The sequence below is a fragment of the Megascapheus bottae genome, chromosome 4 (assembly GCF_031878675.1).
Source record: "Megascapheus bottae isolate mThoBot1 chromosome 4, mThoBot2.hap1, whole genome shotgun sequence".
Lineage (NCBI taxonomy): Eukaryota > Metazoa > Chordata > Mammalia > Rodentia > Geomyidae > Megascapheus > Megascapheus bottae.
In genome coordinates, this window is record NC_143512.1 from 86,158,057 (window position 1) to 86,181,659 (window position 23,603).

General features: G+C 50.4%; 1 protein-coding gene across 1 annotated transcript in view; it reads right to left on the minus strand.

Moving 5' to 3' along the window:
• Ahrr (aryl hydrocarbon receptor repressor) overlaps positions 1-11,203 on the minus strand; it is a 60,358-nt gene extending 49,155 nt beyond the window's left edge. Inside the window, 2 exon segments of the mRNA XM_090331195.1 lie at positions 4,735-4,916; positions 11,142-11,203. Coding sequence (XP_090187321.1) covers positions 4,735-4,916; positions 11,142-11,203 — 244 coding nt within the window.
• Positions 11,204-23,603: the final 12,400 nt, after the last annotated feature.

Consider the following 23,603-nt stretch of genomic DNA (forward strand, 5'->3'; position numbering starts at 1 on the left):
CTTCCCCTCCCCACTACGCTACTCTAGAAGTCTAGACTTCCCCTCCCCACTACTCTACTCTAGAAGTCTAGACTTCCCCTCCCCACTACTCTACTCTAGAAGTCTAGACTTCCCCTCCCCACTACCATACTCTAGAAGTCTAGACTTCCCCTCCCCACTACGCTACTCTAGAAGTCTAGACTTCCCCTCCCCACTACTCTACTCCAGAAGTCTAGACTTCCCCTCCCCACTACCCTACTCTAGAAGTCTAGACTTCCCCTCCCCACTACCCTACTCTAGAAGTCTAGACTTCCCCTCCCCACTACTCTACTCTAGAAGTCTAGACTTCCCCTCCCCACTACCCTACTCTAGAAGTCTAGACTTCCCCTCCCCACTACCCTACTCTAGAAGTCTAGACTTCCCCTCCCCACTACTCTACTCCAGAAGTCTAGACTTCCCCTCCCCACTACCCTACTCTAGAAGTCTAGACTTCCCCTCCCCACTACCCTACTCCAGAAGTCTAGACTTCCCCTCCCCACTACTCTACTCCAGAAGTCTAGACTTCCCCTCCCCACTACCCTACTCTAGAAGTCTAGACTTCCCCTCCCCACTACCCTACTCTAGAAGTCTAGACTTCCCCTCCCCACTACCATACTCTAGAAGTCTAGACTTCCCCTCCCCACTACCGTACTCTAGAAATATTTACCAGCACCTACTTTACCCAGGCCAATGGCACAGCTGATGTTCCATCCTGGGCTCTACACCCCCCACACCTCCTTCAGACCATAGGAGGTCCCCACACAGGCTGCTTCTTCACAACTCCTTAGCTTAGTTTTTTTGTTGCTGTCATTGCTCTTCTGTTTTTGTCTTCAGTGGTTTATTTTGAGACACTAGCAAACATGCAGAAAGCACAATGTACTCCAGATGTCTTTCCCAGAGACAACACAGCTCCACTGTCTCAGGGGTGTCTCTAGGTCAGATTTCTGCATGGACCCCTGGGTTCTCATTCCATTCTTCTCCCAGGCCCTGTCCCTCAGTCTGCCCCTGCTTAAAATCACACTCACCTAGGAAACATTTCTGTACCTCAGTGTCCTTGCTTCATTGTAGTTACACCAAGGACATCCATCTATACCTGAAAGGAAGGCACTGACCACAACCCACAGGGATGCCCTGCTGTGTGGCAACTTCAACCATCATGGCAGGCTTGAATGTAGTGACAGAGGACCCATGTGAGAGCCTCTACACACCTCCTGACCATGGTGAACCCAGATGAGATCCTCTACACACCTCCTGATCATGGTGAACCCAGATGAGAACCTCTACACACCTCCTGACCATGGTGAACCCAGATGAGATCCTCTACACACCTCCTGACCATGGTGAACCCAGATGAGAACCTCTACACACCTCCTGACCATGGTGAACCCAGATGAGAACCTCTACACACCTCCTGACCATGGTGAACCCAGATGAGATCCTCTACACACCTCCTGACCATGGTGAACCCAGATGAGATCCTCTACACACCTCCTGATCATGGTGAACCCAGATCAGATCCTCTACACACCTCCTGACCATGGTGAACCCAGATGAGATCCTCTACACACCTCCTGACCATGGTGAACCCAGATGAGATCCTCTACACACCTCCTGACCATGGTGAACCCAGATGAGATCCTCTACACACCTCCTGACCATGGTGAACCCAGATGAGATCATCTACACACCTCCTGATCATGGTGAACCCAGGAGAGAGCCACTACACACCTCCTGACCATGGTGAACCCAGATGAGATCCTCTACACACCTCCTGACCATGGTGAACCCAGGAGAGAGCCACTACACACCTCCTGACCATGGTGAACCCAGATGAGATCCTCTACACACCTCCTGACCATGGTGAACCCAGATGAGATCCTCTACACACCTCCTGACCATGGTGAACCCAGATGAGATCCTCTACACACCTCCTGACCATGGTGAATCCAGATGAGACCCTCTACACACCTCCTGATCATGGTGAACCCAGATGAGATCCTCTACACACCTCCTGACCATGGTGAACCTAGATGAGATCCTCTACACACCTCCTGATCATGGTGAACCCAGATGAGATCCTCTACACACCTCCTGACCATGGTGAATCCAGATGAGATCCTCTACACACCTCCTGACCATGGTGACCCCAGATGAGATCCTCTACACACCTCCTGACCATGGTGAATCCAGATGAGAACCTCTACACACCTCCTGATCATGGTGAACCCAGATGAGATCCTCTACACACCTCCTGACCATGGTGAACCCAGATGAGAACCTCTACACACCTCCTGACCATGGTGAACCCAGATGAGATCCTCTACACACCTCCTGACCATGGTGAATCCAGATGAGAACCTCTACACACCTCCTGACCATGGTGAACCCAGATGAGAACCTCTACACACCTCCTGACCATGGTGAACCCAGATGAGATCCTCTACACACCTCCTGACCATGGTGAACCCAGATGAGATCCTCTACACACCTCCTGACCATGGTGAACCCAGATGAGATCCTCTACACACCTCCTGACCATGGTGAATCCAGATGAGACCCTCTACACACCTCCTGATCATGGTGAACCCAGATGAGATCCTCTACACACCTCCTGACCATGGTGAACCTAGATGAGATCCTCTACACACCTCCTGATCATGGTGAACCCAGATGAGATCCTCTACACACCTCCTGACCATGGTGAATCCAGATGAGATCCTCTACACACCTCCTGACCATGGTGAACCCAGATGAGATCCTCTACACACCTCCTGACCATGGTGAATCCAGATGAGAACCTCTACACACCTCCTGATCATGGTGAACCCAGATGAGATCCTCTACACACCTCCTGACCATGGTGAACCCAGATGAGAACCTCTACACACCTCCTGACCATGGTGAACCCAGATGAGATCCTCTACACACCTCCTGACCATGGTGAACCCAGATGAGAACCTCTACACACCTCCTGACCATGGTGAACCCAGATGAGAACCTCTACACACCTCCTGACCATGGTGAACCCAGATGAGATCCTCTACACACCTCCTGACCATGGTGAACCCAGATGAGATCCTCTACACACCTCCTGACCATGGTGAACCCAGATGAGATCCTCTACACACCTCCTGACCATGGTGAACCCAGATGAGATCCTCTACACACCTCCTGACCATGGTGAACCCAGATGAGATCCTCTACACACCTCCTGACCATGGTGAACCCAGATGAGATCCTCTACACACCTCCTGACCATGGTGAACCCAGATGAGATCCTCTACACACCTCCTGATCATGGTGAACCCAGATGAGACCCTCTACACACCTCCTGATCATGGTGAACCCAGATGAGACCCTCTACACACCTCCTGACCATGGTGAACCCAGATGAGATCCTCTACACACCTCCTGACCATGGTGAACCCAGATGAGACCCTCTACACACCTCCTGACCATGGTGAACCCAGATGAGATCCTCTACACACCTCCTGACCATGGTGAACCCAGATGAGATCCTGTACACACCTCCTGACCATGGTGAACCCAGATGAGATCCTCTACACACCTCCTGACCATGGTGAACCCAGATGAGATCCTCTACACACCTCCTGACCATGGTGAACCCAGATGAGATCCTCTACACACCTCCTGACCATGGTGAACCCAGATGAGATCCTCTACACACCTCCAGATCATGGTGAACCCAGATGAGAGCCTCTACACACCTCCTGACCATGGTGAACCCAGATGAGATCCTCTACACACCTCCTGACCATGGTGAATCCAGATGAGATCCTCTACACACCTCCTGACCATGGTGACCCCAGATGAGATCCTCTACACACCTCCTGACCATGGTGAACCCAGATGAGATCCTCTACACACCTCCTGACCATGGTGAACCCAGATGAGATCCTCTACACACCTCCTGACCATGGTGAACCCAGATGAGATCCTCTACACACCTCCTGACCATGGTGAACCCAGATGAGATCCTCTACACACCTCCTGACCATGGTGAACCCAGATGAGATCCTCTACACACCTCCTGACCATGGTGACCCCAGGGGAGATCCTCTACACACCTCCTGACCATGGTGAACCCAGATGAGATCCTCTACACACCTCCTGACCATGGTGACCCAGGGGAGATCCTCTACACACCTCCTGACCATGGTGAACCCAGATGAGATCCTCTACACACCTCCTGACCATGGTGAACCCAGATGAGATCCTCTACACACCTCCTGACCATGGTGAACCCAGATGAGATCCTCTACACACCTCCTGACCATGGTGACCCCAGGGGAGATCCTCTACACACCTCCTGACCATGGTGAACCCAGGGGAGAGCCACTACACACCTCCTGACCATGGTGACCCCGGGGGAGAGTCTCTACACCCCTCCTGACCATGGTGAACCCAGGGGAGAGCCTCTACACACCTCCTGACCATGGTGACCCCAGATGAGATCCTCTACACACCTCCTGACCATGGTGACTCCAGGGGAGATCCTCTACACACCTCCTGACCATGGTGAACCCAGGGGAGAGCCACTACACACCTCCTGACCATGGTGACCACGGGGGAGAGTCTCTACACCCCTCCTGACCATGGTGACCCCGGGGGAGAGCCTCTGCACCCCTCCTGACCATGGTGACCCCGGGGGAGAGCCTGTGGACACCCACAGCTAAGACCCTGCACATACCCTACCTTGGAAGAAGCTCTTCACCCTGAGGTAACTGACGCTGAGGCGAAGGACAGAAAGCTTGTCCAGCTTGGCGATGATGTCCGGTGGGAGGGGCAGCAGGCTGGCCAGGTGGTCCAGCTCGGCATTGAGACGGTCTCGGTGCCGTTTGGAAGGGTTGGACTTCTCAGCACCCATGGCAGGCTTCCTAGGGGGAGAAGATCTAGGTTAAACCACAAGTTCCTCAGCAGGAGGCAGTGGGCCAGGACTGGAATTCTGTCCTACGAGGTGTTCTTTCCAGGGCCCTTCAAGTGGCTGCAAGATAGGAAGTATTGGGCATGAAAACTTTTTTTTATTATTGCCAACGATGAATACTTTAGAATCAACAAACCACATGGTTTACTACAGCTGGGAACTCATGAGGCACCCAATAAAAAAACACCTCATAACTAACCACACCTGGATAAAGGACACCTCGGAACCGACCACACCTGGATAAAGGACACCACGGAACTGACCACACCTGGATAAAGGACACCTCGGAACCGACCACACCTGGATAAAGGACACCTCAGAACTGACCACACCTGGATAAAGGATACCTCAGAACTGACCACACCTGGATCAAGGACACCTCAGAACTGACCACACCTGGATAAAGGATACCTCAGAACTGACCACACCTGGATCAAGGACACCTCGGAACCGACCACACCTGGATCAAGGACACCTCAGAACTGACCACACCTGGATAAAGGATACCTCAGAACTGACCACACCTGGATAAAGGACACCTCATAACTGACCACAACTGGATCAAGGACACCTCATAACTGACCACACCTGGGTAAAGGACACCTCATAACTGATCACACCTGGATCAAGGACACCTCATAACTGACCACACCTGGATAAAGGACACCTCATAACTGACCACACCTGGATCAAGGACACCTCATAACTGATCACACCTGGATCAAGGACACCTCATAACTGACCACACCTGGATCAAGGACACCTCATAACTGACCACACCTTGATAAAGGACACCTCATAACTGACCACACCTGGATCAAGGACACCTCATACCTGACCACACCTGGATCAAGGACACCTCATAACTGACCACACCTGGATCAAGGACACCTCAGAACTGACCACACCTGAATAAAGGCCACCTCAGAACTGACCACACCTGGATAAAGGACACCTCATATCTGACCATACCTGGATCAAGGACACCTCAGAACTGACCACACCTTGATAAAGGACACCTCATAACTGACCACACCTGGATCAAGGACACCTCATAACTGACCACACCTGGATAAAGGACACCTCATAACTGACCATACCTGGATCAAGGACACCTCATAACTGACCACACCTTGATAAAGGACACCTCATAACTGACCATACCTGGATCAAGGACACCTCATAACTGACCACACCTTGATAAAGGACACCTCATAACTGACCACACCTGGATCAAGGACACCTCATAACTGACCACACCTGGATCAAGGACACCTCATAACTGATCACACCTGGATCAAGGACACCTCATAACTGACCACACCTGGATCAAGGACACCTCATAACTGACCACACCTTGATAAAGGACACCTCATAACTGACCACACCTGGATCAAGGACACCTCATACCTGACCACACCTGGATCAAGGACACCTCATAACTGACCACACCTGGATAAAGGACACCTCATACCTGACCACACCTGGATCAAGGACACCTCAGAACTGATCACACCTGTATGAAGGAGTCCTCAGAACTGATCATACACGATGCTGATAAACCAGTTCCCAGAACAATCAATACACAACGGTAAAATGACATCGACCTGGCACCTGGCATCATACAATGTTAAAGAAAACGCATTCATTAGCATAATACAGTGAAACCAGCATGAGATTGGGAGAATGTCATAACAAGTTGATAAATTCAATGTGGCTGAGACTAGAAAGACTGACTGTCCAAGAACCCTAATACACAGCATTCCTGGTAATCTAAGATGAAGAGGCTGTCTTAGGAGCACAGTTTGAGGGTTTTGGAAGTTAAACATACTATCTGACCAAGAAATCACACACGTAGGCATATTCTCAAGAGGAATGGAAGCACCTGACCATACAAAGACATCCATAGCATTCCTAAGCAGAAAACAAGCTCAGTGTATCTCCCAAAGCCAAACTCCACAGTCACAGGAAATAATGCAGAGAAGGAAACTTTCAAAGTGACAGAAATGTTTGAAATATCTACTCTGGTAATTGCTTCACAGGGGAAAAGCCACTGGCCTGGACACACTTCTATTCAACTGAAAGTTGTATTTCAGTTATAGTCCAATAAAGGAAAAATGAAAAGAGTCCAAAGCTCTGACTCTCTGAGGACCTGCAGACACACTGTTAGTAAGGGTTGACAGACCTTGGGGATGGAGGGCGGAACATCATCAATGTGTTGGTAGAGGAAGCTGTGAATGCTCAACACCAAGGACACCCATAGGACATGGAGCTGGGGTGTACTCTGCCCCCATGTCCTGGGAGCTGCTGGGAGCCAGTGCACCAAGTGCCACTGCAATCTCACTGCTGTGCCCTCAGCCTCTTTCTCTTCCATGCAGCATACACAGATGCCGACTCAACACACTCCAAGTGAGGATGTGGGCACAGCTGACTCACAGCCCACAGGGGCAGGGTGGACAGAGCTGGCTGGGAGGGAGCTCTGCCCTGGGGGCTACAGGTGGGCTGCAGAGCATGGGCAGAGGCCCTCACAGAGACTGGGGACAACAAGGCTTGGACAAGTCAGCTCTGGCTGGCCAGGTGGTACAACCTTGCTTTGATACCTGCACACATGCACACACAGCCAGGGTCAGTGCCTGAAAACCATGGTGATGGCTGCAGTTGGACGTGATCTGAGTGTATCCTCCGGTGCTGGTGGAGGAATGGGCTCTGGTCAGGAGCAGGGGCAGGTGTCTGCATGGTCTGCTGTCCTCAGAAGGGAGGACTATGGTTAGAAGTGAGGGTCAGTTAGTACCCCAGACAGTGATGTAAAAGAGCAAGACTGGCCTCCAGTACAGGGGACCCACTCCCCATGACATGACAGGATGTCATGGTATGGCACAGGCCAGCCTTCCTCACTAGAGGAAGGCTCAAAATGTGAGCTGAACAAATGACTTTCCTTAAGACTACACTTGAGCCTGTTCTTTCACTACATTAAATAAAATAGGCAGGTATATGACTGTCTTTCATTGCCCCAAATTAACATTTTAAATTTCAAATCAGGGGAGAAAAACTGAGCATTCAATAAATGTGTTGAATCAATTGGAAGGCATGGTAGGGAGAGTACTGGAATGTGATTGCGCTTAATCTACAGCCTACATCAGGGAAACTGCCCAGTGCACGAAGTCTTAAATCAGAAGTAGTCATGTTGATACCTGTAATCCCAGAACTTGGGATGCTGGGAGGATCATAAATTCAAAGCCAACTGGGCTACCTGGCAGGGTCCCATCTCAAGAAAAGTAAAAGTTTTTAGTGGGCTAGGGTAGTGGGAGTGCTTGCCTGAATCCTGGGGTTATATCGCTAACACTTAAAAAAAATAGTAGGTTAGAAGTCAGGCCGCTGTGTCTCATGCCTATAATCCTTGCTACTTAGGAAGCTGAGATCTGGCAGGTAGCTACTTAAGGCCATCCAGAAAGAAGATTCTGTGAGATTCCATTTCAAAAATAGCCATCAAAAAGCTGATCTGGAGGTGTGGTTCCAGTGGTAGAGTGCCTGCTGTGAGCAAGTAAGCCAAATGAGAGCAAAAGGCGTTGAGTTCAAACCAAAACCAGGAAAAAATGCAATGACAAAATCTGCTTGTAATCATGATGCAAAGGAAAAGATCTATAAATTCAACTAAAAGTTGAAGTTTTCCTTCCACATGGCAAAGAATATTACAAAAAAATTCAAACTGGAGAAAAGTATTTGAAGCTTTCCTCTAGGGTTGGGGTCTTTTTTAGTACCCAGCAAACTCCTGCCACAAACAAGCACCAAGAACAGAAAACGCTTATCCTGCAGGAAAATGAGCAAAAGTTATCTGAGAATTCACAGAAAATGGATTTTAAATTAAAACCTTGAGATTTAGAAAATACCACATGCCATGGAATGGAGGAAGAAATGTGAAATGTGAGGCCACTTGGGGCATCCAGAATTCTAAGTGCACCTGAGAGCAGCTCTGCTCGTAGGCATTTATGAGCTTTGGGATGGGGTGTGATTCTAACTCTTCATGAAAACATGTACCCCATGCCTGTCTCCATGAAAATCTATATCTCACGTCAGTCTCAGGAAACTGGCAGCAAACAACGGCCTCAGCCACCATGTCATATACCCATGTTCCCAAGTCTCCAGGACAGGCAGAAGGGTCGGGGTGCTGTTGAGTAGGCTGTGGTTCTAACACGGATCCCGTGCTGACCCAGGCTGGGAGGCACATACCCCAGCTGCAGCCAGAGAAGCCGGGAAGCAGGCCACATGGTGGCCATGTGCACACACACAAGCATGTGCACAGAGAAGGAAGAAGCATACACAGTGCCCACCTGCTGCTAATCCTTACGGGCCCTCTCAGGACCAGTTCACAAGGCATCAGAGATGACATGTCCCCAGGCAGGGAAGCTACAGCTTCTGAGACATGCGTCAGGTAAATATCCACAACTAAAAGAAATTTTCAGGGCCAGGAGTTTGGTAGAGCACTTGCCTAGCATGCATGAAAACCCGGGTTCTATTCCTCAATACCATATACACAGAAAAAGCACTAAATTGTGCTGTGGCTCAAGTGGTAGAGCACTAGCTTCAAGAAAGCTCAAGCCCCAGGAGTAACTAAAATAAATAGAAATTTTCTGGGCCTAAAAAACAGCCTCAGGCTTTTGAACTGGAATAAAAATAAGCAAAAACAAAATGTAGGTTGGAATGTGGCTTTGTGGTAGAGTGCTTGCCTAGAATTCATGAAGCCCTGGGTTCAATTCCTCAGTACCACATAGACAGATAAGACTGGAAGTGGCTCTGTGGCTCAAAGTGGTAGCCTTGAGCACAAAGAGGCTCAGGTACAGAGCCCAGGCCCTGATTTTAAGCCCCAGGACCAGCAAAAAAAAATGCAGCTCTTGGGCCGGGAGTTTGGCCTAGTGGTTAACATGCTTGCCTAGCATGCATGAAGACCCGGGTTCAATTCCTCGGTACCACATACATAGAAAAAAGCCGGAAGTGGTGCTGAGGCTCAAGTGGTACAGCTCTAGCCTTGAGAAAGTCCAAGGACAGTGCTCAGGCCCTGAGCTCAAGCCCAGGACTGGCAAAAAAAAAAAAAAGAAAAAAGAAAAAAAAATGCAGCTCTTATTTTCCTACAGTGCCAGCCACTACTGGATTTGAGCCAAGTGGCAAAGTTATTTTCTTTTCTTATTAAAGGTGATCAGTTTATTGCCTAAATAGACCTCTGCCATAGAGAGTCACATCTTCACACTTTGCACCCAGGAGTCCTGTCCTCACTGCATCTATCTCTGTCCTCAGGCACTGCATCCTACGGCTAGACCACTGTGAGTTTCTTATCCATAGCCCATGTCTAGCCCACCACCAGCCCCTTGTCTGCAGCCCCACAGCTTGAGAAACCCCACCTTCACACAATCACCTAGGGCCAAACCACACCCAAAGCCCAGGGCAACCTCAGCTTCATGCTCTCAGTGCTTGTGGAATCTACCCAGCTATATCACACAGCTGTGTCACACACACACACCTCTCTCTCTCTCTCTCTCTCTCTCTCTCTCTCTCTCTCTCTCTCTCTCTCTCTCTCTCTTTCTCTCTCTCTCTTTCACACACACACAGACACACAGACACACAGACACACACAACCAGTCCCCAGCTAGCAGACACTGGTACAGCTAGCAGACACTGGTAGAAGACTCTGTATGGAGAGTGAGAGAGGTGGCTGTGGGTCTCCAGATGAAGCTGTTCTCTAACTGCCTAAAACTCCCGCTCACAGAATTCCACTAACAGAGAAGGAAAGAGCTCACACGGGCTACCCCAGGGCATGCGGAGGGGCTGTGGACAGGCTCCCTGAGCCCTGGATTTCTACCATGGTGCTCCAGAGATCTTGGGTGGGAAGGACAAGGACCCTCCTTGTGAAGTGTATCTCAGCATCCCGTCACCCTGAGCAGGGTCTCCTCTACTTAGGGGAAGAAAGTGTACACCACAGAGTGGCTTGTTCCACAGAGTGGCAACCCTCAGCCCAGCCCATCCTCGGTGTCGAAGCTGCCCAGGGCAAGTCTGTTGCTAAAGAAAGCTTGTGAGAGACTGACATTGCACCAACGCCTGAGGACCCTGAGATGTCAGCCACAAAGCCTCCCCAAAGCCTCTCCTATGCTTCACAGCACCTCCCGTGGGAAGACCCAGCATGAGTTACCGCTTCTGAACAGGCTTCCTCCTCTTCCTGCCAGCATAGGTACATTCTCCCGGGGGGACCATCCTCACCAGCCCTACAACAAGAAAGAGGGCCTTGGTTACGTGATGGGACCCCATGCACTGTCTGAGTGACTGCTAGTGTTCCAAATGCAGGAAGACCAGCCCCCTCCCAATCCGCAACACCACTCATGTGTGAGAGCCACTCACACCTCCATCACCTCCAGCAAGGCCACCATGCAGATGCCTGGAATAGGACACAGAGGGCCGAGCCCAGGAAGCCATCAGAGCTGCCGCAGGCCCCACAGCACCACCGCGGGGAGGCAGGTGGAGGCAGGCTCCCCAGGCCCCACTGCGGTCTGCACTGCCACCACGAGCTCCTCTCCACAGCGAAACACTTTCCTCTCAGCCCTGGGCCCTGGGCTACCACTGTGGCCACCAACTCACAGCCACAGGAAACCAGTCCCAGGATCCTTTGTGGAGCTGGCGCAGCAGGGAACCCGGAGGGGGGCCCAGGATCCATCCCCGAAGCTGTTCGTCTGCCCTCCCGTGTCAGACATGGATTATTCCCATCACAGAACCTTGACTTTTCCAGCAGAGAGAATATCTGAGCCTCACACACTACTTCCAGATGCTGCACAACAAGAACGCAGGCTCTGAGCCAGCAGTCTTGAGAAGACAATGGGTCCCTCACCTGATCATGTGTGTCCTATCTGCACAGGCAAACACACAGCAAATTTTTATCTAAGTGTGTAATGGACCCACTTGGGATCTAAAAACATGGGAAGCTGGGTGCCAGTGGCTCACCCCTGCCATCCTAGTTCTTCAGGAGGCTAGGATCTGAAGATCACAGTTCCAGGCCAGCCCAGGAGAAAATTCTCCATGAGACCCCTTATCTCCAGTGAACCACCAGGAAATCAGAAGTGGAGCTATATAGTGCTCAAAGGAGTAGAGTGCTAGCCTTGAGCAAAAGAGCTCAGGGACAGCATCCAGGCCCTGAGTTCAAGCCCCATGACTGACAAATACATACAAATGTACCTACACGCATGCATGCATGCATACATACATAGGCAGAGAAAACACAGAGGAATGCCCTAGCCAGATGACTATAGTAGTAGAGTAAGTTTCAAAGAGGCTGAAGAACAAGAGATGGTAACTAAGTTGTTACACAGTAACTATGTGGTTCATCTTCTGAGAAGACAGGATAGTCCTAAATAGAGCAACATAGCATCAAAATGTATGAAGCAAAAGCTAATACATATGAAAAAAAATTCATCGAGACATTGTCATTCCATGATAGAACAGGTAAATAAGATATCAGCAAGAATATGGGATATGCAGACCATCCAGGGAGCGGAGGTGGTGACAGATCCCGCCTTACAACCACAGCATGTATGTACTGTGCACACAGACAGCAGAAACCACAACTGGGAAATCCCCAAATATGTTGAAAGCAATGCACTTCTAAGTAACTACAAGTCAAAGAGAATAAAATGATATCTTTTAAATATTCCAAGGTGAATACAAATACAAAGATTTAAAACTTTGTAAGGTGCAAAATTCAGTGTTTACCAGGGAGAAAAGTCACAAGCACATAAGCTTTCAAATGAAGGAACTCTAAGAAGAGAAAATAGACTCAAATCACGAAGAAGAGTGGAAGCTGGTTGTTTATGCCTAAAATCTAAGCTGCTCAGCAACTGAGATCCAGAAGATCTTGATTCAAGCCAGTCTGAGCAGTCCATAATATTCCATCCCCAAAATAACCAGCAAAAAGCAGGACTGGAAATGTGACTGTCAGCCAAATGAGAAAGCCAAGCAATACAGCATAAGGCCCTGAGTTTGAACCCCGCTACTGCCAAAGGAAAGGGGGGCAAGGAGAAGGGTAGAAATAGAGCCAAAAAGTTGTGAAGCTTTAAACATGAAAATAAAGAAAAATGAAAGAATCCAAAAGGTGGTTTCTTAAAAACATTAAACAAAATGAGAAAAGCTTTGTCCAAGAAACTGAGAAGACACAAGTTAGTAGAATTAGGAAGGAGAGAGGTTTCATCAGCAATTCCACAGACAATAGAGAGAACACGTCTGTGAACTGAATTGTGTTTGCCACATTTACATGTGGGAAACAGAGCCTGTGGGGAGGGAACCAAGGAAATAAAGTCGGTTGACAGAATCCTGATGAGACAGACTGTCTTAGGAGAGGAATAAAATCCGCAGGGCTCTCCTGACCCTGGCTCAGAATACAGAGAGGACAAGGCCGCCCAGCCACGAAGGCTTCTCATCAGAAACCAACCAGGTGGAGCCTTGATCTTCAACTCCTGACCTCCAGAGCTGTGAGAGACAAATGCCGCTGGGCAAGCTGTCCAGTCTTCATTGCTATGATGGCCTAAGTCCATAAGACAAATAACGTCCTCATAAATTCAACAAGCTAAGTTAAATGGAACAGTTTCCCAGTCTATCAAAACTCGTTCAAGGAAAATCAGATAACCTAGATAGTCCTGTATTCCAACAAAGGAAAACCCAGTCCCACAATGACAGAGTCTAACAATTAAAAAAAGTAAGACCAACTTCACTATCTCTGGAAGAAAGAAAGAAACAAATGAAACATTTAATTCATGTGTGAGTTCAGTATTGTTCAGATATCAAGACAAAGATATGATAAGAAAACGAAGTTCCAGATCAACAACCCTCATGAGCATTCCCTTAATGGAATATTAGCACTAGGAGTCCACAAATATACAAAGAGGGTTATATATCACAACCATAAAGCATGATTTATCCAAGAAATTCAGGGGTGCTTCAATACTAAGAATTAATCCTTTATTATGTTAATATACTAATAAAATACATATAACCATCTCAATACACACAACACATGATTTGGTGAAATCCAAACCCACTTACCATAATTAAAAATGGTCATCAAAGTAACAATAGAAGAGAATTTAGTAAAGGGTATCTATAAGATGATGAAAGATTGAAACTGCTCTGAGGTCAGGAACAAAACAAAGATGTCTTAGTTCTTAACTCCTATCCCACATCATACTTCCATAGTAGTCAGGGCAAAACAGTAAGAAAAATAAATGTAAGTCACAAAGTATGGAAAGGAAGGAACCAAATTCTATTTGTTCACATACCACATCATGTACATGTAGAAAATAACAAAAATACTTTTTGTGTGTGTGCCAGCCCTGGGTCTTGAGCACTGCCCTTGGGCTTTCTCAAGACTGGAGCTCTACCTCCACTTCTGTTTTTTTCTGCACATGTGGTACTGAGGAATCGAACCTGGGTCTTTGTACATGCTAGGCAAGCACTCTACCTCTAGGCCACACTCCCGGACCAAGGACAGTGCTCAAGCCCTAGGTTCAAGCCCCAGGACTGGAAGGAAAAGGCTAGACTTAAGGGAGGTGTGGCTCAAATGGTAGAATGTCAACCATAAAGGAGAAAGCAGAGCTAGAGCACAAGGCCTTGAATTGAAGCCCAGTATTGGCACAAAAAGAAACAGGGACATGCCTGAAACCCAAGCTTCTATATCTCATCAAAATATCTTTTAAACACAGAGGTAAGATTAAGTGTTTTGGGAAATACTAAAGCTGAGAGGCTGCACTGCCAGCCGATCCATACCATGAGGAAAAATACTAAAGGAAATCTTCATGCAAAGGAAAATGGCAGCATGGACCCCAAAAATGGACAAGAGGCACTAGAAATAGTAACTATACTGGCATGGATGCAAGGGATTTTTATTATTATTTAAATACTTTAAAGACAATTGGCTGCTTAAACAAAAAGATAGTGTATTATCCAGTTTATTGCATGAGGACCTTGAAGACGAGCAGGGGGAACACTCCCAAAGAAGTGGCCCTGTAGAACGGGTTCCATTTTCTCATTTGCTGCTCTGGGCTCTACATCACACTCTTCCTCGCCTGCTCTGCAGGAAAGGGTTGAACCCTTGAGCATGTCTCAGAGTGAGCATGATGTCCTGCCAGGAAATGGTGCCCAGTAGACTCTGGGGGAGGAAGCGATTTCTTCTGTCCCAGACTGATTTTGCTTTTAGTTTCTGCTCAGCACTGCAAAGGCCAGAAAACTCAGCCATCTCCTCTGCCATCCAGTGGGCTGAATCTGACACCAGCTTTGAGAAGGAGTCCCTTTAGGCTCCCTCCATTCACACTGCTTTCTGAGTTCCCTTGATATCACTTTTACTCTACTCTTATGATTAAACAGTTTTTAATATCAGCTTCTCAATTCAAATAAAAATGGAGTTAAAAACAGACTCAAGGTCACCTATTTAACACTAAAATGGTAATATTTTATCATAAGCAGGGAGAGCAGTAGAGTCTAAATGGCCTGGGCTGACAAAGTGAAATGATCAAACGAATTGAATTTGCTATTTGTGCTGGCTGAAGAAGAAAATAGATTCATTATAAAATTCTCTTTACTTAAGTAAAACATTTTAAATTTTTCTGAATAAAATGTGTAGGAGCTAGGCATGGTACAATATAACTGTAATTCCAATGCAGGGCAGGCTGAGGCTAGAAGACTGAGTTCAAGGTCAGTCTGGGCTACATAGGAGAATCTGTCTTTAAACAAATATGTGGGTTTGATAGCCAGGAGTTTGGCCTAGTGGTTAAAGTGCTTGCCTAGCATGCACGAAGTCCCAGGTTCAATTCCTCAGTACCACATACATAGAAAAAGCTGGAAGCGGTGCTGTGGCTCAAGTGGTAGAGCTCCAGCCTTGAGAAAGTCCAAGGACAGTGCTCAGGCTCTGAATTCAAGCCCAGGACTGGCAAAAAAAAAGTAGGTTTGTTTAAAGCATTAAGAAAAGAGGAAATGTGGCCCATGAATGGTCATACCCTGGTCAGTTGATTTTTTAACCAGGGCTCCAAGACACTCACTGGGGAAAAAGCAGTTTCTTCAACAAATGATGATGCGAAAAATGGATATTCACAGCCCAAAGAACAAGTTGGGTGCTACCTCATTCTACATAAAAAAACAACTCGTAAAGTTAGACCCTACTTCATAATACATTACAAAATATAACTCAATATTGAGACGAAGCCGGGCGCCGGTGGCTCACGCCTGTAATCTTAGCTACTCAGGAGACTGAAATCTGAGAATTGAGGTTCAAAGCCAGTCCAGGCACAAAAAGTCCACAAGACTCTTATCTCCAGTGAATCACCAAAAGAACTAGAAGTAGCCCTGTGGCTTAAGTGGTAGAGCACTAGCCTTGAGCTGAAGAGCTCAGGGACAGCGCCTAGCCCAAGTTCAAGCTCCACTACCAACAACAACAAAAAATTGAGACCATAAATGTAAGTGCTAGCCAAGCATCAATGGCTCACATTTGTAATATTAGCTACTGAGGAGGCTGAGATCTGAGGGTCCTGGTTTGAAGTCAGCCCAAGCAGGAAACTCTACGAGATTCTTATCTCCAATTGAATCACATAAACGCTGGAAATGGCACTGTGGCTCAAGTGGTAGAGTACCAGCCTTGAGCAAAAGGAGCCCAGGGAGAGCACCCAGGCCCAGAGTTCAAGTTCCAGGCCCAGCAATAAATAAATAATAAATGTAAGACATAAAACTTAAAGATAAATCTTCATGGACTTTTTGTGATCTGGGTCATATTTTTTAAAAATTATATTATTATTTTACTATTTCTTTTTTTTTTTGCCAGTCCTGGGCTTGAGCTCAGGGCCTGAGCACTGTCCTTGGACTTTCTCAAGGCTAGAGCTCTACCACTTGAGCCTCAGCACCACTTCCGGCTTTTTTTTTCTATATGTGGTACCGAGGAATCAAACCCGGGTCTTCCTGCATGCCAGGCAAGCACTTTAACCACTAGGCCAAACTCCCGGCCCCTACTATTTCTTTTAATATCCTTTTTTGTTTTGTTTTGTTTTTTGGTTGTTTTTCCCAATCCTGGGCTTGAACTCAAGATCTGGGCACTGTCAGCCGGGTGTGGTGGCTCACACCTCTCATCCTAGCTACTCAGGAGGCTGAGATCCGAGGATCTCGGTTCAAAGCCAGCCCAGGCACTAAAGAATGTGAGACTTGTACCTCCAATTAATCACTAGAAAATGGGAAGTGCGGCTCTGGTTCAAGGGATAGGGCGGTAGCCTTGAGCAGGAGAGCTCAGGGACAGTGCCCAGGCCTAATGTTCAAGCACCATGACCCACACACAAAAAAATGCTTGCATACTAGGCCAGCATTCTACAACTAAGCCACATTCCCAGCCCTCTGGGTGATTATCTTAAATTTGCCACTCAAAGTACAAGTAACAAAAGAGAATATAGTTAACTTAGATTTTATTAAAATTAAAAACTTTGCTTTGAAGGGTACTCTTTTTTTTATTGTTATTATAAAGGTGATTATAGAAGTGTTATAGTACATTTCTTTTTGGACAATGTTACCCATTCTGACAGGTACTCTTAAAGTAAAAAGACAATACATCGAATGGAAGAAAACATTTGCAACTGATATATCTGGTGTGGGTCTAACTTCCAGAATATACAAAGAGCTCTTTACAATTCAGTGACTAAAAATATAAACAACCCAGTTAAAACATGGAAAAAAAGATCAGAATAGGTATTTTTCTTCTTTTATTATAAAATTTTTTAATTGTTTGGATAATGTATAGAGGGATTACAGTTACAATCGCCAGGTAGTAGGTGCATTACTTCTTTTTTTTTTTGCCAGCCTGGGGCTTGAACTTAGGGCCTGAGCACTGTCCTTGGGCTTTCCTCAAGGCTAGCACTCTACCACTGGAACCACAGCACCATCTCTGGCTTTTTCTATGTTTATGGTACCAAGGAATCGAACCCGGGTCTTTGTGCATGCTAGGCAAGAACTTTACCACTCAGCCAAACTCCTGGCCCCAGTACATTACTTCTTCCACATGTTTCAGAATAGGTATTTTTCTAAACATGGTATACATCATTAAGAAAATGAAAATTCGTTGGGCCAGTAGCTCACTCCTATAATCCTCAATACGTGGAAGGTTGAACATGAGAACAGGAGGGTCACAGTTTGAAGCCAGCCTAGGCCAAAAAGTTTGTGAGACTAAGCTGGACTTAGTGGCTTGTCATCTGAAATTTGGAGTATTGCTGATCTAGAAAAAGTCCTCAAGAACTGATCTCCACAGAGGGAAACTGAACAGAGTGACACATACCTGTGCTCTCAGTAACCAAGGAAACCCTAAGGTACCACTGGACTTGTCAGTGACTGCTTTTACTTTACATGACTTTTACCTCAGTAAAAAAGATATGTAAAAACAAATTTACATATTCATGTAAATGCAATTTCTGGCATGTGACCAATAAGAGAGATAATGGCTCGGTGAGCAGAAACCCGTGGGGGGAATGGAGGGGGGCAGGGAGGGCTAGCAGCAGCAGGGACTGGTGGGGTGAAGGCAGAAGGGATAATTCTGAAGAGGAGAACAAGAGAACAGGGGGAGACTGGCTGTGAGCTGGAGCAGGACACAAGTGAGGGAGGGGTGTGGATGAGGAGATGCTTCAGAAGGGAGCTGCTGAACCAGGGATGTCTGGGTGGCCACCCCATTCCACCTCCCAGCCATGTGCCTGCTCAGTGCCCTGCTCCAACAAACGAGGCTGGGCACGAATTGTCTGAAAGCCGGCATGCAGGACGGCCACAGGACTTCCAACTCCCAAGCCTCTCCCAGGCCCAGCCCTGGTCTAGGGGAGACACTTCCCAGCACCTCAGTGGGGTTAGGTACACCACACACTTACCAAGCCAGCCTCTGAGGCAAAGAAGGGGAAGGGGACGGAGCTGACCCGCAGGACCAGAAGACCCCTGTCCCTAGCACCTCCTTCCTGAGTGATTCTCATGATCAAAGGAGCTGGAGCCACGGTCAGGAGGGTGCTGGAGAGAGACCAGGAAGTGTCCTCCCCAGGGTCCCGTGCAGGAGGAGTGCCAAGAGCCCTGCTTCCTGCATCCCTCACTGGCTCTGGCTTGCAGGAAGAGCAAGATCTGGGTGTGTCGTGACCCTGCCCAGCCTCCTACACAGCCACTTGCCTGCTGGTGACCTCCACGGTTGGCCAGTACCACCACAAAGCCATGTTCTCAGGTGTTGCCAGCACAGTCCTAAAGCACAGGTTGGGGGAGGGGCACTAAGAACCATGTCACTGGAGGTGGACAAGGTCCACAGCCTCCCCTACACACTCTCCTAATAAGCTCTTGTGCTTTGGCTCCTGCCTTGTGTACTAAGCATGGCTGCCATGGGTGGGCAACAGCACTTCATAGCTTGTCTTGTGACCTTCTCGATGGGGTCAGGTCAGAGTCCCACAGACCCCTGGACCTGCTGACAGCGGCCCTTCCATGCCTTGGAGGCAGGGGGCGCTGCCTCTCAGATGAAGGCAGGCAAGAAGACCCTTCCCCGCTGTGTGCTCGGTGGCAGGGTCAAGGTCCCTCCTGCAGCTGGGATGGAGCTGGGGCCACAGGCCACGGAGCCCCACGTATCCCTCCTGGGCGAACCCTTTACGGCACAGGGAGGCTGCTCGGGTGGCTGTGGGCCTCCTGCCCACTGAGCAGTGACCTGACCTCATTTCTCCAGAAAACCTGGAGTTCTTCAAGAGGCAACAGTACTAGCTGTTCATTTTAGAAGACACAGATAAGCAGGAAAACGCAACTGACACACATTTCCAGGGAGAGCCCCTCCTCACCCCGGGGCAGCTGACCATTGTGTTCTTTCAACAAGCCATGCATAACCAATGACACGCCAACCCCACCAGCTCTAGACATGGCCCTCACCCACCTCAGCACCCTCTCTGTAAGAGGGGGCACAAATGATTACGCCCAGGAAGGCTGTTCAAGCTGAGCCGCCATGGTTCTGGGCACTCCAAAGATCCACCGCTTGTGACCTGGTAAGGATGGACGCCAAGCCCCAAGACCTTCCAGGTGGATGTGAGCCAGACCCTGCTGCCGTGGTCTCCTTCTGTGAGGCCCTGGCTGGATGAGGAAAGAGACACACCCAGGGCCTTGAGCTCAGGGAGGGGACATGCAGGGAGACACAGGCTCATGCATGTGTGTCTGGGCGCACACCTCCTGCTAGCCACTCATAGACTGGATCTGTGGCTCAAGCCTCCTCCTCTCCATGGTGATGACGGGGTGATGGGGTGGCCCCACAGGGGCAGGTCCCCTGAACTCAAATCCTGGAACCAGCTGGGAAACGGAGGCCAGAACTGGAGAAGGCCTGGACTGTTGGTCCAGAAAAGCCCCCAGGGCAGGACCTTGCCCACCAGGGGTCCAGGAGCAGCCCTGGGCAGGGAGCCAGGCCCCTGTCTCTCAGAGTTCTGGTCCCATCAGAGCTCCATGCCACTCTCAAAGCATCCCCGCTGTGGTTCTGCCCTCTCAAGGTGAAGCCTGGTTTCCTTAGCCAGGCAGGCTCCTGGAACCTGAATTCCCTCCGGAGCCGGCGCCCGGGCCCCGTGCTCCTCAGTGGCCATGGAGGCCCTCCCTTCCATCCCCACAGTGCTCTGGCCGAGGTGCCCTAGCCCCAGTGAGGGCTCTGCCAGTAAGTGTGTGAGACACTGTAGAGACCAGAACACCAGCCCTGGGTGGCTCACGCTTGTCATCCTAGCTACTCAGGAGGCTGAGCTCTGAGGATGGAGGTTCAAAGCCAGTCTGGGCACTGAGATGGTGAGAAGTAGGGCTGTGGCTTAAGGGAGGGCGGTAGCTGAAGAGCTCTCAGGGACAGCGCCCAGGCCCATGACCCAGGAAAAGAAAGAAAGAGAGAGAGAGAGAGAGAGAGAGAGAGAGACAGAGACAGAGACAGAGACAGAGACAGAGAGACAGACAGAGACACACACAGAGAGAGAGAAACAGAGAGAGACAGAGACAGAGAGACAGATGAGACAGAGAGAGACAGAGACAGAGAGAGTAGCTCGCTGGAGATGATGGGGTCAGAGCGTCTCCAGCCCCTAGTGGTCCTGGGGACCTGGAGGCTTGGGGGCCTGGGGACCGGGGGCCCGAGGGCCCGGGCACCTGGGGGCCCGAGGGCCTGGGGACCTGGGGACCTGGGGGCCTGAGGGCCTGGGGACCTGGGGGCCTGGGGACCTGGGGGCCCGAGGGCTTGGGGACCTGGGGACCTGGGGACCTGTGGACCCGGGGGCCCGGGGGCCTGAGGGCCTGGGGACCTGTGGACCTGGGGGCCTGGGGACCTGGGGGCCTGGGGACCTGTGGACCTGGGGGCCTGTGGACCTGGGGGCCGCCGGGCTCGGGACACTTACTTACCGGGCGTCCGCCGGGCGCTGGGCTGTGAGCGCGGGCGTCTGCGGACCCACCAGAGGAGCGGGAGGAGCAGGAGGAGCCGGAGGCGGCCTGCCCCGGAGAGGCGAGGCCGGCGCCGCCCCGGCACGCGACCGCCCCGCCCCGCCCCGCCCCGCCCGCCCGACGGCAGCGCAGCCCCGGGGCCTGGGCTCGCCCCTCCCCCTCTCCACCCTGCCCCCTCCCCCTCTGCCCCCTCCTCCTCGCCCCCTCCACCCCTGCCCCCTCCCCTTCACCCCCTCCACCCCTGCCCCCTCCTCCTCGCCCCCTCCCCTTCGCCCCTTCCACCCCTGCCCCTCCCCCTCGCCCCCTCCCCCTCACCCCCTCCACCCCTGACCCCTCCCCTTCGCCCCCTCCACCCCTGCCCCCTCCTCCTCACCCCCTCCACCCCTGCCCCCTCCTCCACACCCCCTCCACCCCTGCCCCCTCCTCCTCGCCCCCTCCCCTTCGCCCCCTCCACCCCTGCCCCTCCCCTTCGCCCCCTCTCCCTCTCCACCCCTGACCCCTCCCCTTCGCCCCCTCCACCCCTGCCCCCTCCTCCTCACCCCCTCCACCCCTGCCCCCTCCTCCTCGCCCCCTCCCCTTCGCCCCCTCCACCCCTGCCCCTCCCCCTCGCCCCCTCCTCCTCCTCCCCTCCCCCCTGACCCCTCCCCTTCGCCCCCTCCACCCCTGCCCCCTCCTCCTCGCCCCCTCTACCCCTGCCCCCTCCCCCTCGCCCCCTCCACCCCTGCCCCCTCCCCCTCGCCCCCTCCTCTGACCTCCGCCCTTCACGCTCCAGGCTCATCCACCGCCTCCTCCTCTTCTCCTCCGTCCCCATCCCGCTGGGGACCCGGGGAACCCCGGCCCCGCCCCGGGGCGGCCCTGGACAGCCACCCTGGAGGACGCTCCTTTGGCCTCTGCCATGCCCTCTTCCGGGTTCCCGTTCCCTCTCCGGCTCGGAGGCCAGCCCGGGACCGGGACCCTCCGGCCCCGACCTCTGCCGCCGCCCGCAGGCGTCTCTCTCCGGCAGAGCTTGCACTTCCGAGCCGGCCCGCTCCGGACAGCTCTCCTTTCCAGATGTGTGGTGCCTAATCCCTAAGTCATCCGATCCCTGCCGAACTTTCCAAAGACCTCTGATTCACCTATCAATAAAGGACGCAGAGAGACATCAAATAATAATTAAGAAATAACCCCTTAGCTGGGTGCCAGTCACACCGGTCATCCCAGCTGCTCAGGCCGCCGAGCTCTGAGGATCACGGTCAGAGCCAGCCTGGCACGAAAGTCTGTGGGACTCTCCAGTTAACTACCAGAAAACCAGAAGTGGTGCTGTGGCTCAAGTGGCAGAGCACTGGCCTGCGCTGAAGAGCTCAGGGACAGCACCCAGGCCCGGAGTTCAAGGCCCAGGACCAGCCGGAGAAGACAAAAGAAACAAAGGAAAGAAAGAATCCCTTGCAGCTGTGCCTGAGGGATTAGAGGTTAGGTATGTCTGGGTACCAACCTGTGAAAGCAGTTGGTCCCTTTCTTACACTATATGCAAAAATGAAGTAAATCTGAGAAGGTTAGTAAAGGGAGAAACCAGACTGTCCTTAAAAGAAAGGGGAAGATCTTTAAGTTGACAGAGGTAATTTCTCTCGCCAGTCATGAGTAAGACATTTAAGAAAAATGTCTTCTATAATTCATAATCAATGTATTAGACTGCACACTTGGGAGACATTCTGGTGCCACTCTGAATCCCTAGGACAGACTTATCAGCTATCTACTAATCTTAACCAGCTGTCCACTCATGCATCCTAACCAGCTCTATCCTTATTCCATCTCATGAAGTTCTAAAGGAACAATAGGACAAAAGCTGCAATGACAACCTACTCCAACCCTTCTTCAATGAGGGTAGGTCTATGGCACAACTGAACTGCCCTGTGTAGCTGAAGCTGTGTGTAGTCAATTGACCTGTGGCAGTACCTCGAATAACTGTTCAGCACTCTTCTTGGTTGTATAAAGCAGGCATCCTTGCTCTCTGTTAGACCACAGAAGCACTGCTTTATAGTGAAAGCACTGGGTCCCATCCTAGATGGCATGTCTTTTCTGGGCAACCTGGGAACAGGTAGGGAACCTGCTTGCCTTTGGGCAGGCACTGCCTTACCACTGACCTTCCAGGTCAGAGAAGACCCTTGTCCTGCAAATCACAGAACCCCAGTCCACTCCCCATTGCTGGAATCCTTGA